The sequence below is a fragment of the Phragmites australis genome, chromosome 6, assembly GCF_958298935.1.
Source record: "Phragmites australis chromosome 6, lpPhrAust1.1, whole genome shotgun sequence".
In the NCBI taxonomy this organism is placed as follows: domain Eukaryota; kingdom Viridiplantae; phylum Streptophyta; class Magnoliopsida; order Poales; family Poaceae; genus Phragmites; species Phragmites australis.
The window spans coordinates 44,344,636-44,359,813 of NC_084926.1; the positions used below are offsets into that span (position 1 = coordinate 44,344,636).

Genomic DNA, 15,178 nt, shown 5'->3' on the forward strand with positions numbered 1-15,178 from the left:
AGTGTGACAGAGGGCAGAAACCGAACTGTCCAAGTGTCCATAAGGGCCGCTAGGATGTGATCAATGGTTAATTCGGGAGAAAATAAACTATTTACCACTAAATAGTGACATGCTCTATGATTTTTCATTGAATAGGCTTAATTTCCTTCCATGCCATCAAATAATGAGTTTTCTTTCTTTTATACCATCTTCTCCTTTAGTTCCTTTTATACCATCATCTCCGTTAGATAGGTTGTAGATCTACATTAAACGTTGTAAAAAGATTATTTTGCCCATATTTTAATATGTGAGTAGTGAGTAATTTTTTATGTGTCAATGTGAATTACTGACCAAATTTCTGTTGCTAGTATGCAACAAACAAAATCTATAAGAAATCGTTTCTCGACGTTCAGTTTAAAGTTCAATATATACTGTACATTCGGTATATATTCCATTTGTTTCTTTTCAAATTTAAACAAATTGTACGTGCAACATATATTCAATTTGTTTTTCCAACTTTAAACTGAGCATTGAAAACAACTTCTTTTAGCTTTTGTTTACCGCAAATTAGCAACAGAAATTTAGTCAATAATTCACAATAGCATAAGAAAAATTACTCGAATACTAAAATAGAGACAAATGGTCATTTTACTCCATCTAACAGAGGTCCATGACCTGTCTAACAGAGTTGATGGTATAAAAAAAAGAAAACTAACTATTCTATAGCATGAAAGAAAACCAAATCTTTTCGATAGCGAATCATTGAATCAATCACTATCCAGTGATAAATAGTTCATTTTCTCTTAATTCAGGAACCAGGTGCCGGCTTGTGGATTATTGGTGCGGCGACCCGACTGCGGTGTAAATATAAATAACAATTTTTAATGGAACTTTCTATAAAATGCATGGATGGTCCCTCTCCATCCAGACCGTCGAAGGTTGATCGAACAGTTCTAGGAAAGCCTGAGCGAGCCAAGAACGGGCATGCTCGCGCGCCGTGGCCACCACGGAGAACGCCGGAGCGGACCGGCTCCGCTGCGGCCGCAGCGTCCAATGCTCGGCACCGCCGTACCAAGAAAGTCAGACGGTAAACTACGCACATACGAAGCAGGCCACCGGATGGGGTGGGAAGCTGCCGCGCCGGGGCGCCGGAGATTGCCTCGTCGCCGGAGAAGAGAGAGGTGTGCTCGAGTTTAATCGAACAATCGAAGCCAAGAAGAACCAGCTCATTTTAAATAACTGATGCATATAAGCTATTTGATTTCTTGATAGATCAAAGCCATCATATCAAAGGTTTGATTAATCCTTACATATATGTACACCTCGTTTACCACAATTAAGTAACTCCACTGGGATCAAAACTTACGTAGAATTTGCAGACACCCATGGCGATCTATCAAGAACGCTAATACCAGTGCATCGCGAGGCGAGATGAAGACGAAGCTAGCGTGCACCTCACAAGAACCGAGCACTAGGCCTCCCTCGCGATCAGAGCCAGACGGACACCGGCGACGCGCGGTGGTGCTCCCGCGGCGACGGCGACGGCCTCGAAGACGTGGAGGAGGAGGAGGCCTTCTTCCAGGACGCGGTGCGCAGCATCTGGCGCATGCCCTCGGCGACGCGGCCGGCGGGGCCGCCGCTCTTCAGCATGCGGCAGATGGCCATGTGCGCGCGCACGGCCTCCTCCACGTCGGGCGCGGCGCCCGCGCTCGCGCACTTGCCGGCCTCGTACTTGACGGCCTCCGAGCACAGCCCGCACAGCCACCTCCCCCCGAAGTAGGCCCTCACCCCGCCGATGTACTCGCCGGTGCACTCCTCGTCCAGCCCGCAGCACTCGCAGCTCATCGCCTCCACCTCCATGCCTACACCCCTCCACTGATGAATTCTTTCTTGATCACGCAGCAACACAGCCGACCACCAAGGAAGCTTTTTGATCAGTTCCTGAGCTGCAAGAACTCTCTATACGTGTGTGATCAAAGATGCTAATTATTTTGAGATTTGGGTGCAGCTAGCTTAATGTTCTTGCTTGTGAAGCGGAGCTTCGCGCTGTATTCTCATGGTCGCCTAGCTTGGCGTGTTTATATGGTTTTGGGAAGGAGAGGAGGACTCTGCTATAGCAGTACCTGATGCCGATGCTTGCATGGCACCTTTCGCTGTCTGACGACCGGCACAGTTAATCACATAGTTTTCGCGGGAAAAGACAACCTTTTCGGCACATGGATCGGATAATCGGATGCATGCTAAGATTGCTAGGCCATTTACTCCTCTCACTACTATTCTCATGCTAAGATGACTGGTAGTACGCACAGTACAGACGCGTGTCCTGCCCTCGAAAGAAGGGGACAAAGAAGCATCAAGAACTGTTACCGTATAGTCAATGGTGGAAGCAGACCTGTGGGTAGTCTCCTCTTCCTCCTCTTCCTCCTCCACCTTCACTTTCTCTTTTTCTCCTCCTCCTGCTCTAATTTTTAATGGTGTTCGTTGTCAACATGGACTTCTTTTTTTAAAAGTTTTTGAGTCAAATAAAGTGTGAGGAAGTGTTTGGTCTCTGCCCTTGTCCGCAGGAAAAGCGTCAGGTTGCCGATATTATTCCATGCACTTGCTTCTGTCAAAGGGCATGCGTGTTTGTGGAATCCATCTGATCAAACATCGTATAAAGTTTTCAAAAAATTGGTCGGTATGTTTATACCCTCCAAATTAATCGAGCATGCAGAGTCTGCAGCTACAGCAGCAAAGACATATCGCCACACACGCATGCGTGTTTGTGGAATCTAACTAATGCTGCCATCTGGCTAGCACCGAGGAACAGCCCAGAAGGGCTCGTGACACTTGGCAGATTCTGGGTACAGTACATGTTGGTGATTCAGAGATGACCCTTCTGACGAGCAGGTGTTGGTCGCAACGGTTCACCACAACTCTTGGACACGAACTCCGCCGTCTCTCTTCGTAGAAATTGCTTGGTTCATTGTATTGGTCTCGAGACAGAAAGGAGAGAGAGGGTTGATGGACTCGTCGTACCGAACCCGACGCGATCGTGCAGTGAGCGATCCACTCAACTCGAGTGCTGTGCAGCATATAGCCGATACGAAACGAGACGTCGTATCCCTCCCTGGTCGTCTCGCATGTTTTTTTAAAAGGAAACTTTATTAATTTTTATTATTGTATGAAGCGAGTACAACTATATAAAAATTTACTTTTAACTATGTACAACAGTTGATACAATAGTAAAAGGGTTTACTTTCGACTTATACATAATAAAGATGCACACAACCACAATCCAACATACTCCCTCTCTTCAAGAATACAAGAAGTATTTTATTTTGGCTTGATCTTCAAAGTTAGATTTGACCATTACTTTCTCACAAAATATATAATTTTTAGCTATAAAACTAATATAGTGTTAAAGCGTTTTGAAATATAAATCTAATAATATAATTTTTATACACTAAATATGTTACAAAACTTTTAAACACATCTTAGATCATCATGCCTAGCCCTAGAGTTGAATATGTATTATAACATCATAGCAGAAGCGATAGACTTATCGAAGCCCGATGAAGCCATTAGCCAATTGAAGGTATCTTGAGGCAGATCGACAAGTAGATATGTGTGTCAGTGTGGTTGTCGGTGCTGAGGTGTTAATGCCATGCAGTTCATCGGTGATGCTCGTACGTAATCGATGCAGCTGGTGGCCGGTGGCGGTGGTCTACGAGTCGATTCAACGCCACATTAGGATCAGGAAGGAGTTGTTATGGTGTTTAGAACCTTACTTGATGGATTCAACCCGCTAAGCGCTTAGATCACTTTATTTATATGGCGTTGCTCAACTCGGGACTATAATCATGTGCTGGTTACGCCTCCGATCGTAACACGTATGGGGACGAGACTCCCCTTCATCTCTCAGTCTTTCTGTTTACGTTCGTTAGGTGCTGAGACCAATTCAACAAAATATACTTATAATTTGACTAGCTATTGATCAAAATATATAAAATTTAATTTTTTAAAAATAAAATACGTTTTGTATTTTTGAACGAAATGAGTACTGCAATATATCACGCGAAACAACATAAAGCACATATATGCTTAGCCCATCTTGACATGGCACTGCATGGACATGGCGCATACATGCTTAGACCAACTCCAACAGATACGCATTGAGTGCTACAGGGCTCTCCGACGTCACATATGGATCGGAGACAGCCTGCAAGCGGCTCCAGTAGATGCGTTATTGACTGCTACAGGGACAGAGGACCAAGGAAGACGCCCGTAAACTTGCGATCAGGAGAGGAGGCCGTATCACTGTGGTAGGGTGAACAGAGGATGACCGTGAGTTTGAAAAGAGATGAAAAATAATAAAAAGTAGAAAATAGGGATAACTGTTGAAGATGTAAAAAATAGAAAATACTGTAATAGTGTTAATAAATTTTATAATAATATTATAAAGAATAAATTTTTAAAATATATGCTGTAGATGACATAAGCCCATCTTGAAGCGATCAGCCTCGACTCCCATCGTCGATCAAGAAGACACGGAAGTCCAGGTGCGAGAAGACACGGCCGGGTGAGTCGTGACAGATGCTTGTTGGGTGAGCCGCCGCGACGATCGACGATAGTGACTCGTCTCATCCTCGCGCCCTGTTGCGAGCATGCATGCATCTGCTGGTGATGATCTTCCCTTGTCTCAGCCGTTGCGGCGGCGGCACATCATCGGCGCCGCACGTTCTGTCAGACTGTCAGGATGGGCTCTGAATACGGCGCACTGCGGAGGACGTCTGACGAGTTGACAGCACTCGGCAGTGCACTGTGCGCTAACTGAAACATGCCAACGCGCAGCGAACAAGATGTTCCTCGTCGAGAAAACACCTGACCACACCTGGGACCTGCCATGGCCGTCAATAACGCCGTCACCGGAGGCCACCTCGAGTCCTCGTTCACTTCGTACTCCCTCTCTCTTTTTACACGTACTAGGATTTGCAAAAGTCAAGCTGCTTCGCAAGTTTTGACTATTAAATAGTCAAATTATGTCTATGTTCAGTATACAAAGTTATAACATTAAATTCATATTTCACTATTTTTTTAATATGATATTGATTTTATAGCGGTCAATAATATACAATATCAATATCATTTTGTAGCGGTCAATAATATATTGCGAAGCGGATAAGTATGGAGCTCGGTGGCAACGCTCCCGGATGGAGCCGAGCTGATAGGGGGTTCGAGCTCCCGTCCCGTACCCCTCAGGTCTCCAACAAAGATCTTGCCGTGAGGAAACGCTGTTAAATAATAAATAATATCTTGCAAGAGAAATTACTTGTCCAAGTATATTTTGAAGACTTTTTTTATCCTAATATGTTGTATAAAAAGAAACCGAGTGGTATCACTTTAGTTGTTCAAATGAAATATATAGAAGCTAAGATAAAAATTTGACACTCCAAAACCAAAGCCACAATTTGACGGAAAGTGAACTAGGTCGCCAAATAAAGTGGCTGTTTTACCAACCTTTCCGCATCAAATTAAATGGTGGCCAAATCTTGAATGGCAACCTTTGGTACTCTTGAGCATTAAATCAAATAGCCGCTACAGACCTGGACGCGCTCCCAAAGTGTAAGTCTTTGAAGACATTGTCACAGTCTTGAAGGTAAAAGTTTAACCACCAATTTATATGAAAATTTATTCCAAAGAAAAGGAATTACATATCATATAAATATTTTTCATGATGAATCTATACATCAGTCCCACGTTGTCAATCTATATAACTCTTTATATATTGATTGTCAAAGTAAATATAATTTTATCTGACAAGATCTTAAAAATGACTTATATTTTAGATCGAACGGATACTTATGCTCCTAGATAGCAATGACTATTTCTAGGGGAAAGAAAAATAAAATGTAAGAACTAACAGGGCGAGTGTTCATGGAGGGCCAAGACCAACAAACTATGGCCTTTGGGAAGCAACTTATAAAGGGAAATTTTCACATGACCTACTGTATATGATTTATCAAGATCATTTATTTATATTGAGATTCATATTAAAAAGTAGGTAAAAAACATAGAGTGTGTAAGAAAAATCAAATGATAGATGAGTCGGCATCTCCAATGGTTAGAGATAGTTACTATATCTTAGCTGAGAGAGCACATTTTTTAATATTGTGACTAGCATGATTTCCCATATCTCACAAAGGATAGAGAGGAGTAAGTACTGGCTATTGAAGATGAGAGATAAAGAGCTAGTAATTGCAAGTTATCTCAACACCTCTCTTCTCGGTGATGTATAGAGAATTATAAACGATGAGACTCGCTTAAATTTTAAAAAATATACACTATCAGATAAGAGATAATAAGGTATCTATAACCATTGATGATGTCATAAGGTGGTGAGGGAGGTGTAAACAGGTGAGATAAGTCAGTATGTGCAGACTTCAACCAAGCCATGACACTGGCCTGTGGGCCCCACGAGCGACGTGCACATAAATCCTAATCCCTGAATCCCTCCCCCACCTCGGATCCCCCATCTCGCGCTCGATTCGAAATCCAAGGCTCCAAGCCCCCTCGCTTGCTGGTGCTGCTGCAATGGAGGACACGACGGTCGAGGAGGCGGAGGTGAGCGGCGCAGCGGAGTTTGCGCCGGCACTCGTCACCGCCCACCCGCAAGGTCACTCTGTCGCCGTCGCCGTCGGGCCCGAGCTCCGTGTGTTCGATCTCAAGTAAGGAATGCCTTCCTCGCTTCTATCGCTGCTTCTGATTAACCCTGGATCTCATGTGTATAAAGAGTTCGTGTTTTGATTACATTATTGGTAGATTTTAGCGGAGGCTGGGTGGTGGCGCGTTTTTGAGCTGAGCCTAATTGCTTATCTTATAGTTGTCTCGTATAACTTAATTTCATGGGTAGAAGAATGGAATTTTCTTCTTTTTCAATGTAAAAATGCAATTCTTATGAGGCAGCTTGTGTAAATTGTTATTAGTGAAATTGGTTGGCTCTCGTATGCTTACTTTTGTACTGTGCAATTCACATGTTCCAGTGAGAAGTCAAGCGATTCCTCTTTTCATTTCACTTGGTGGAATGTGCGAATAAATATTTATTTCGTGCATCCAGGGCTGTTTGTGCAGTTTCATTGTCAGACGATTGTGGCGGTCGTTCTCATTCGGATGCTATAAGAGCTATCTGCTTTAGTGCGAATGGTGCTTTGTTTGCATCTGCTGGTGATGACAAGCTTGTGAAGGTTTGGAAGACTGATTCTTGGCATTGCATCAGTACTATGTAAGTGCCACACATTGTTGTTCTGTTCTCAATGTGACTAACACAATTGACACCAAATCAATGGGCCTTTAAGTTTGCAGTATCCGTAGTCTATGAACTTTGTTCTGTTGCAATAAATATATAATATGTTTGTGCAATTGACATGATTCAACTGAAAAACGCCCTATCAGCAGCTTGTTATTTTTAATTCTGTTATAAAATTTCATAAACTTCGTTTTATGTTTCCTGCGTGGATATGAATGTGTTGCAATACTTTCACTTGCAGAACTTCGGAGAAGAGGATCAGTGCGGTTGTTATTAGCAACGATGACCAGTATGTAACTTTTGCAGATAAATTTGGTGTTGTTTGGTTAGTCACTGTGCGGGATGATGGTGGAGAGCAGGTTTCAGTTGATAACAAACCTGTGTTAATTCTTGGTCACTATTGCAGTATTATCACGAGCATGGTATGAACAAGTCTTTACTTTCTTTATTATCTGTGGTATATATTTGTATCTCCTATATTAATTTTAGTAAAACATGATTAAACCTATTAACGATCCAAAAAGTTTTCCACCCCTCATTGTTGTGAGTTGCTCCTTTCATGTCCCATATAATTAATCATGCTTATATCATTTGCTTGGGATTGCAGAAGTTTTCACCAGATGGCCAGTTCATTGCTACTACTGACCGGGACTTTAAAATCTGAGTATGACTTCTGTTTTTTGTATTGATTGCATAAATGGACTATATTTCTAGACTATTTCCCTCATTTTGTTGCAATTAATTTTCCAGGTCACATTATTCCCGAAGAATCCTCTAAAAGGGGGCCATGAAATACAGAGCTTTTGCCTTGGACATACAGTCATACAGTATGTTTGGTGTAGGATGCCATCGTTATTCATTTTACAGTTTTAATCTGGTTTCATGTTCTTTTAGTATCTATAGGACTTTGAATTTAGTTTATCATGATTCCAATTATAGAAGTTCCAGAGCTAAAAGTTACCACATATTTTAGTTGATGTGGTTGATAATGGCTGTGACACTTCTTGGCTTTCTTGCAGCTTTGTATCACACATCGCCTTCACACGCATATCAGAAGGTCAGAGCTTTCTTATATCAGGAGGCGGTGATTCAACTGTGGGTACATAGACTTTCTTTTTCTGACATGTATATTTCTCTCAACAAGCTCCTTCTAATGTTGTTTCATTGTTTAGGTTTTCCTGTGGGACTACATAAATGGGTATCTCCTTGATACATGTCAAGTCATAGACAAGGTAGCATATGGAAGGTATCTCTTTGCATCCTTTGTGAAAAGAACAACAACAGCAGTAGCAGCAACAGCTTTTGTCCCAAGCAAGTTGAGGTAGGCTAGAGATGAAACTTACAAGATTCAACTAAAAAGATGATATGAAAACAATAATGATAATAGAGGTACTAGTAATAGTTAAAAAAATAGAAGTAATAACGGTCCAAAGAGACTTATGCATAAGTTATGGTTCTAGCACGTGGATTGCTAACTTCCACGCACTTCTATCCGTTGATAGTTCTTTGGAGATATTATATTCTTTCAAGTCTTTCTTTATAGATTCTTCCTATGTTAGGTTTGGTCGACTCTTGTCTCTCTTTATATTATCAGCACGCCTCAGTATCCCGCTATACACAGGTGATTCTGGAGGCATCCGTTGGATTTGTCCAAACCATCTCAACTGATGTTGGACAAACTTTTTTTCAATTGGCGCTACCCCTACCCTATTACGTATATCGTAATTTTGGATCTGATCCTTTCTTGTATGGCCATAAATCCGTCGTAACTTACGCATCTCTGCTATACTTGACTGTTGAACATGTCGCCTTTAGTTGGCCAACATTCGGCGGCACCATATAACATCACGGGTCGAATCATCTCTGCTACACTTAACTGTTGAACATGTCGCCTTTTAGTTGGCCAACATTCAGCACCATACAACATTACGGGTCGAATCGTCATCCTATAAAACTTACCTTTCAGCTTTTGTGCCACCCTCTTGTCACCGAGGATGCCAGAAGCTTGACGCCATTTCATCCATCTGATTTTTGATTATATGACTAACATCTTCATCAATATCACCATCCTTCTGTAGCATCGATCCCAAATATGGTAAGGTATCCTTCTTGTGAACCACCTCTTTACCAAGACTAACATCTTCTTCCGTATACCTAGTAGCACCGAAATCACACTTCATATACTCGGTTTTGTTCCTACTAAGTTTAAAACCTTTTGATTCTAAAGTATATCTCCACAACTTCAATTTCCTATTAACCCCTATCCTACTCTCATCAACTAGCACCACATCGTCAGCAAAGAGCATACACTAAGGGATATCTCCCTGAATGCCCCTTGTGACCTCATCCATCACTAAAGCAAATAAATAAGGGCTCAAAGCTGACCCTTGATGTAGTCATATTTTAAGCGAAAAGTCATCGGTGATACCTTCACTTGTTCGAACACTTGTCACAACGTTATTGTACATATTCGTGATGAGGGTAATGTACTTTGTTGGGACTTTCTGTTTCTTCAAGGCCACCACATGACATTTCTTGGTATTTTACCGTAAGCCTTCTCCAAATCAATGAAAACCATGTGCAATTCCTTCTTTTGTTCCCTATGAGGCTGTTTGGTTTTTGGCCCCAATAGGCCAAGCCAAAATTTGCCCAGAGGCCAATCAAGACAGTGCCAAATTTTGATTGCCAAAATGGCGTTTGGTTTGAGGCCAAAACAAAATTTGGCTAGCCAAAAATTTTGGCGGACGATTTGGCCGTCCGAGATTTGCTGAGATATGGCCTATAGAAAAATTTTGGCCAGCCAAATTTTTTCGAAGCATGACCGAAGTTTGGTCTCAAATCAAATAGAGGTCAAATTTTATTTAGCTTGGCTTCCTTTGGCCCCTAACAAAACTGCCCCTATATCTCTCCATAAGTTGTCTTATCAAGAAAATTGTTTTCATGGTCAACCTCTCAGACATGAAACTAACTTGGTTTTTGGTAGTGCCTGTCATTCTTCTTAGACGATGCTCAATAACTCTCTCTCATAGCTTCATTGTATGGCTCATCAACTTAATTACACGTTAATCATTGTGAGGAGAACACTAATATACAATTTGTCTATTACCAGTTTTCATCATTTTTCAAGGTACTTTTTATATATAACTGTTCTTAAAACTACTTGCAGGTGGGTTAACTCTTAGAGCCAAGCGAAACTGACGACAAAAATCTAGCCATTGCAGATATATGTCTGAGTAATGATGGCTAGTTGGTTGCTGTAGCTATTCAGGTAAGCATGGCTCATGTGGTGGTTCTCCAAGAAAGTGATGGAATTTATTGTGCTCAGTAACATGTTGTTTTTATTTCATACTTCAGTTTCAATGGCATAATGCTTTTAGCATGTGATCTAATAGGAAAGAAGTTATCTTTTCTAAAGGTACGTCTATTTGGTAGGCAATTTTTATGGCCTTCAAGATAACTGACATGGAAACAAAACCATGACTTAGGCCTTGTTTCTAAACAAGATTTACCGACCATGGACACTGTCGATACTGGTCAGTAGCTGGGTGACATTTTTTCATGGATCAGTGCTGATGCTCGCTACTTGTTAGTTTCTAGCTGTTGATCCTAGAATTTTTTTTCATGCCATCTCCAGGCTTGTAGCAATGACATTAGTTTCTAGCTGGTTTTATTGTACTTCGTTTACTGGCCAAAAAGCTTGCCATGTGCCCTACTTTGCTGTAAGACTTGTATGTGAATATGTCAGTCCTACTAGCTAGTTGAGATTTATCACGAACAGTCTTACTGGATCTAGAAATGAATCGTAAGATTTCAAACTCAAATAGAAATTGGAATAATCTTGTGGGGTTCAATTGCGATAGAAGTCTTTTGTGTCTCAGCTGTTTGACAATATCCACTTATTTTCTATCGTATTGATGAGCCGCTGCATCTAATCCAATTGTAGGTGATTACAATGGAAAAGAGCTATATTCTTACTAGCTTAGCTTCCAGCTCCTCAGCAGAACTCCTGTGGACTGTCATGGGTGCATCAAACATGCCTAACCATGCTACCTCCCAGTTATTAACCCGTTTAAGAATCACCCCCGCTTCTAAAAGGATCTATTATCCTCTTCTGACAATGGTCCTGCAATCCTTGAAGACAGTGAAGTACCACACGGTGAGAAGCTCATTGTGGCGCTGCAAGGAAGCCTTGACATTGCAAAGCAAGAGGAGGTGTTAGCCTCAGTGCTGGCTGCACTGAGAGTTTCAATGAATAAGATGCTGGTGAGGAAGCACTACTCGGAAGAGAGAAGGGAGCAGAGGAAAAGAGGCAGAAACGACAAGAAGATCAAGAACTAGCTCAACCTGTGGTTTCAACAAAACAATAGAACAGACAGGTCTTTGCAGCTGTGTTGTACCATTACTAGTTTGAAACACAGGGATTGTATCAACAACTGTAAGAGCAAATTTATCAATCATTTTCTATGGTCCATTGGCATGACAGGAACTCATGCAGATTACTGAAGTAAAAATGGTGTAGTTTTCCTGTCCGTTTCACTGCTTGTCAGCGTATGTTGCCGAAGCCAATAATTGCATGTTTTATCGTGTTATTTGAGGAGATGGTTTTTGCGAGGCATCAAATTGCGGCTGATTTAACTGCGACCTGATCTGCCCCGTTGTCGCGATCTCAGACTGATGCCATGGCCGGGACGCAAAGATCGATCAAAGAAAAGTGAGTGAGGATTACGACGTGGTCGCCGACGTGACGCCGGTGAGGATTAGGTTTCTGTTTCTTTTGCTCCTGCGAAAGCTTCCGTGTACCGCTGCAGTGTGACGTGTCCAATGGTTCTGCCGAGCTGGAACGAACGGCTACCGCACGTGCAATGCTTGCTGTGGAAAAGAATAGATTGTCGCCTACGCTTGATCAGCAGAGATCTTCCATATATTTCTTGGGAATTTTGCATCAAACAGCGCAATTCCTTGCGTTTTGGATGTTCCCGTATTTTTGCTGTGAAATTCCCGTGTTCCAAATAGGACGTTAGCGTTCCTTTCCATGGACCAAACATGGCTGAAGAAAAGGAGTTTAGGAATCGATTCTGACCTGGATGAAAAGGGCTAAACAAGGGAAGTGTGGGAACTTATTCTGACCTAAAAATCTTATCCATTGAGCCGAGATGCAAAGGCGAACACGGTTGGTAAGATAGATTAGAGTTCTCCACAAGAAAGCTAATTCCCATGGTCAACGACATGATGGCTGCCTGGCTGCCTTTGAGTTCTTCCATATGCAACTTCTGCTGAAACAGGGAATTGGCTCGATTGCTCGTTTTCAAAGGCGTAAACAATGCTATCATGTTTGATTCAGTTGATGCCAATGGAGTCATCGCGGTAGTGTCGTGGTGATTAGAGAAGCTACGTGCCATGTTTTCCATGGCTGCCTGCCTTCAGATTGGTTTTCCGACCATGCAACTGCACCTTTTGGCCGTGAGTAACTTGTACTGTTGTCTGTTGTCACCTCTCGTCGGATCAGGGAAAATAAAATTCAATGGTTGAGACAAGGAAGAAGATTTGAAACTCCTCCGTAATCAGATGACAAGTGAGGTTCAGTCCAAATCCGATCAGAACAAATATGAAATATCTAACGAACTGTGGCTATCCATAATACATCCATGAGAAGGCAAAAGACAACCGATTCACCATCATCATTCTGACAATCTGGCGACTCGAGATTAAACGCCGCCACATCAACGACGCCCTGCTTTAGCAGCAACGCTAGACGGCCAGATTGGGAGACGCTTGCTGGCTTCTTCACCTGAAAGCTCCACATGAAGCTTCCATGACGCAGGCCCAAACAAGCACTGCCTGTAACCAACAGTGGCTAGCCTTCTTGTTTTCTCTGCATCGAGTTGATGCTTCTTTTTTCTTTTGTTCTTTTCTCCGCATTGATCATTTGATCTGATGCTTCTTTTTTTCTTTCGTTCTTTTCTCCGCATTGAGCTGATGCTTGATGCTGCTTCTTTTTTTGCTCTTTTCTTTTCATTGAGCTGGTGCTTCTTACTGAAGGCGAAAGGGAGACAAGCACGCATGGCAGATTCATTTCACCGACCCAGTCAACAATTGCATAATTTACCTTCTACCAGAGTACCACTGCATGATGTTGAGTTCACAGAAAGTAAAAAACAGCAGGCTTTGGGAGAGCATGGAGTTAATCAGGCGCTGCCTAGTTGCTTTCTTCACCATGTTTTTGGCAAAAGACGTGTCCAATCACTGCACTGTTGGTGCATGTGCAAGTGCAACAGCAAGCATTATGCAATATCTGCTGTTTCCAGTTTCCATTACTCAGTTCAGAAATGCAATTAGTTTCAGAGAAAAAACAGCTCAGAAATGCGTCGGTCAGGAGGGCAGGTTAGGTACCCCTCCCTTTCACCCTTTGGGCAATGTCAATGGAAGAGGAAGGAAAGGCAGACACCTGGATTGCCCTCTCATCAGATCCTCGAGAGAGAAATTGAGAGAGAGAGAGAGAGAGAGAGAGATGCTTAACTTTTTCTAAAATGATAATGAAGTTTATGTGTGATTATGGTATGGGGTTGGTTGGGTTGTTACTTTGGACCAAGTACAGAAGGAACGGCATGCAGTTCTTTACACCTGCCATTCTCTCCCCCTTCCAATGTGCCGTGGCGTTGTCTGTCACCCACAAGATTACGCCCGGCGTCTGTTCAGCCGAAAATTCAGTCAGGAGAAGGCATGGCTAAAAAATTCACTGCCATTGACCTAGGACAGTAAACAAGTACTCGAAATCAGTAGCAGCCTCTCTCTCCTCTCTCGCCCAATAGGCCATGGTGTTGGTCACTTGCATATATGATAGTCGCACAGCTGCATCGTACATCTAGTTCTTGATGGATCTGGATAGCCATATAGTGTAGCAGTAACGCTGGGAGAAGTCAGTTCTCATGTATTACAAAATTTGCCTGTCAACGAGTGTTTATACACAAAAAATGTCGAGCTAGTATCAGCTGGTAGTACTCCTGAATCCCGAAAGAAAACTAATCGCACTAATCCCTTTCTGCTCGATCACTAAACCTGTCGCCATGCGAAACAAAACACTCCAAGAAAATGCAGTACAATCACAGCTGACGCTTCGAGTGGTTCCATCACTCACTTGTCAATATGCAGAACATATACTCGAACAGAAAATGCACTGATAAGCACGGCTCGAATGATTCAAGTGTCAGCTCCAATAATTTGGCTGGGCTAAGTACGGCCACCGTGCGGCAGCCGGCAGAGGCATGGGCGTCGCCGGCGTGCAGGGAACAATCGTAGTGGCATGGCATGGTGATGGAGCGGATTTCACTTGCAGCAATGCTGCGTCGTCGTTCACTCGCCGCAGCGTCTGCAAAAGACGGTTTTTGCGAAAACCGGAATGGACCGGGAACCCTTTTTTTCTTCTACGATTCGGCATGCTGATTTTAAGTTTAATATTTTCAACATTCAAATTTTGGGATAGATATATAAAAAATGTCAATAAATACTGAAGGGGACAGATCGGAAAACCTGTTTTTCACATCATGAAAGTGCATCCATGAAGAAAAAAAGTAATGTAATTCATAGCCACAATAACGATATGTTTCTAAAGAATTTCAGCTAGGCATCCATGGCCATTCTGCAACCCTCACCTTTTGTGTAGTTTTCAGCAGTGAGTTGGGGCCCCATCACATTATTGAATCGGACATTCAAAGGAAGAGTTATCGGCACAGAATAAGATGATGTTGTCACAAAATAATATCCCTCTAATTTATTCAATCTACCTTGATTAGTTAATACTTCCAGTTACTGTCTTATCTCTGTGTGCCTCTCACCCAGCGACGGATCCACAGGGAGCCGAGGGGGCTCTACCCCCTTAGAGCACTTGGGAGCACCTTTAATTTTTGTTCACGAAAG

General features: G+C 42.4%; 1 protein-coding gene and 1 pseudogene across 1 annotated transcript; one reads left to right on the top strand and one right to left on the bottom strand.

Moving 5' to 3' along the window:
- Positions 1–1,214: 1,214 nt before the first annotated feature.
- On the bottom strand, positions 1,215–2,044 carry LOC133920728 (uncharacterized). The gene has a single exon (XM_062365324.1). It carries the CDS (start codon positions 1,837–1,839, stop codon positions 1,468–1,470), a length of 372 nt encoding a protein of 123 aa, XP_062221308.1. The 5' UTR covers positions 1,840–2,044; the 3' UTR covers positions 1,215–1,467.
- Positions 2,045–6,397: 4,353 nt separating this feature from the next.
- LOC133922770 (tRNA (guanine-N(7)-)-methyltransferase non-catalytic subunit TRM82-like) lies at positions 6,398–11,741 on the top strand (annotated as a pseudogene).
- The last annotated feature ends 3,437 nt before the right edge of the window (positions 11,742–15,178 follow it).

What these genes read in the sequence shown, in the direction of transcription:
- LOC133920728 (XM_062365324.1), bottom strand. Translation starts at nt 1,839, where the DNA reads ATGGAGGTGGAGGCGATGAGCTGCGAGTGCTGCGGGCTGGACGAGGAG.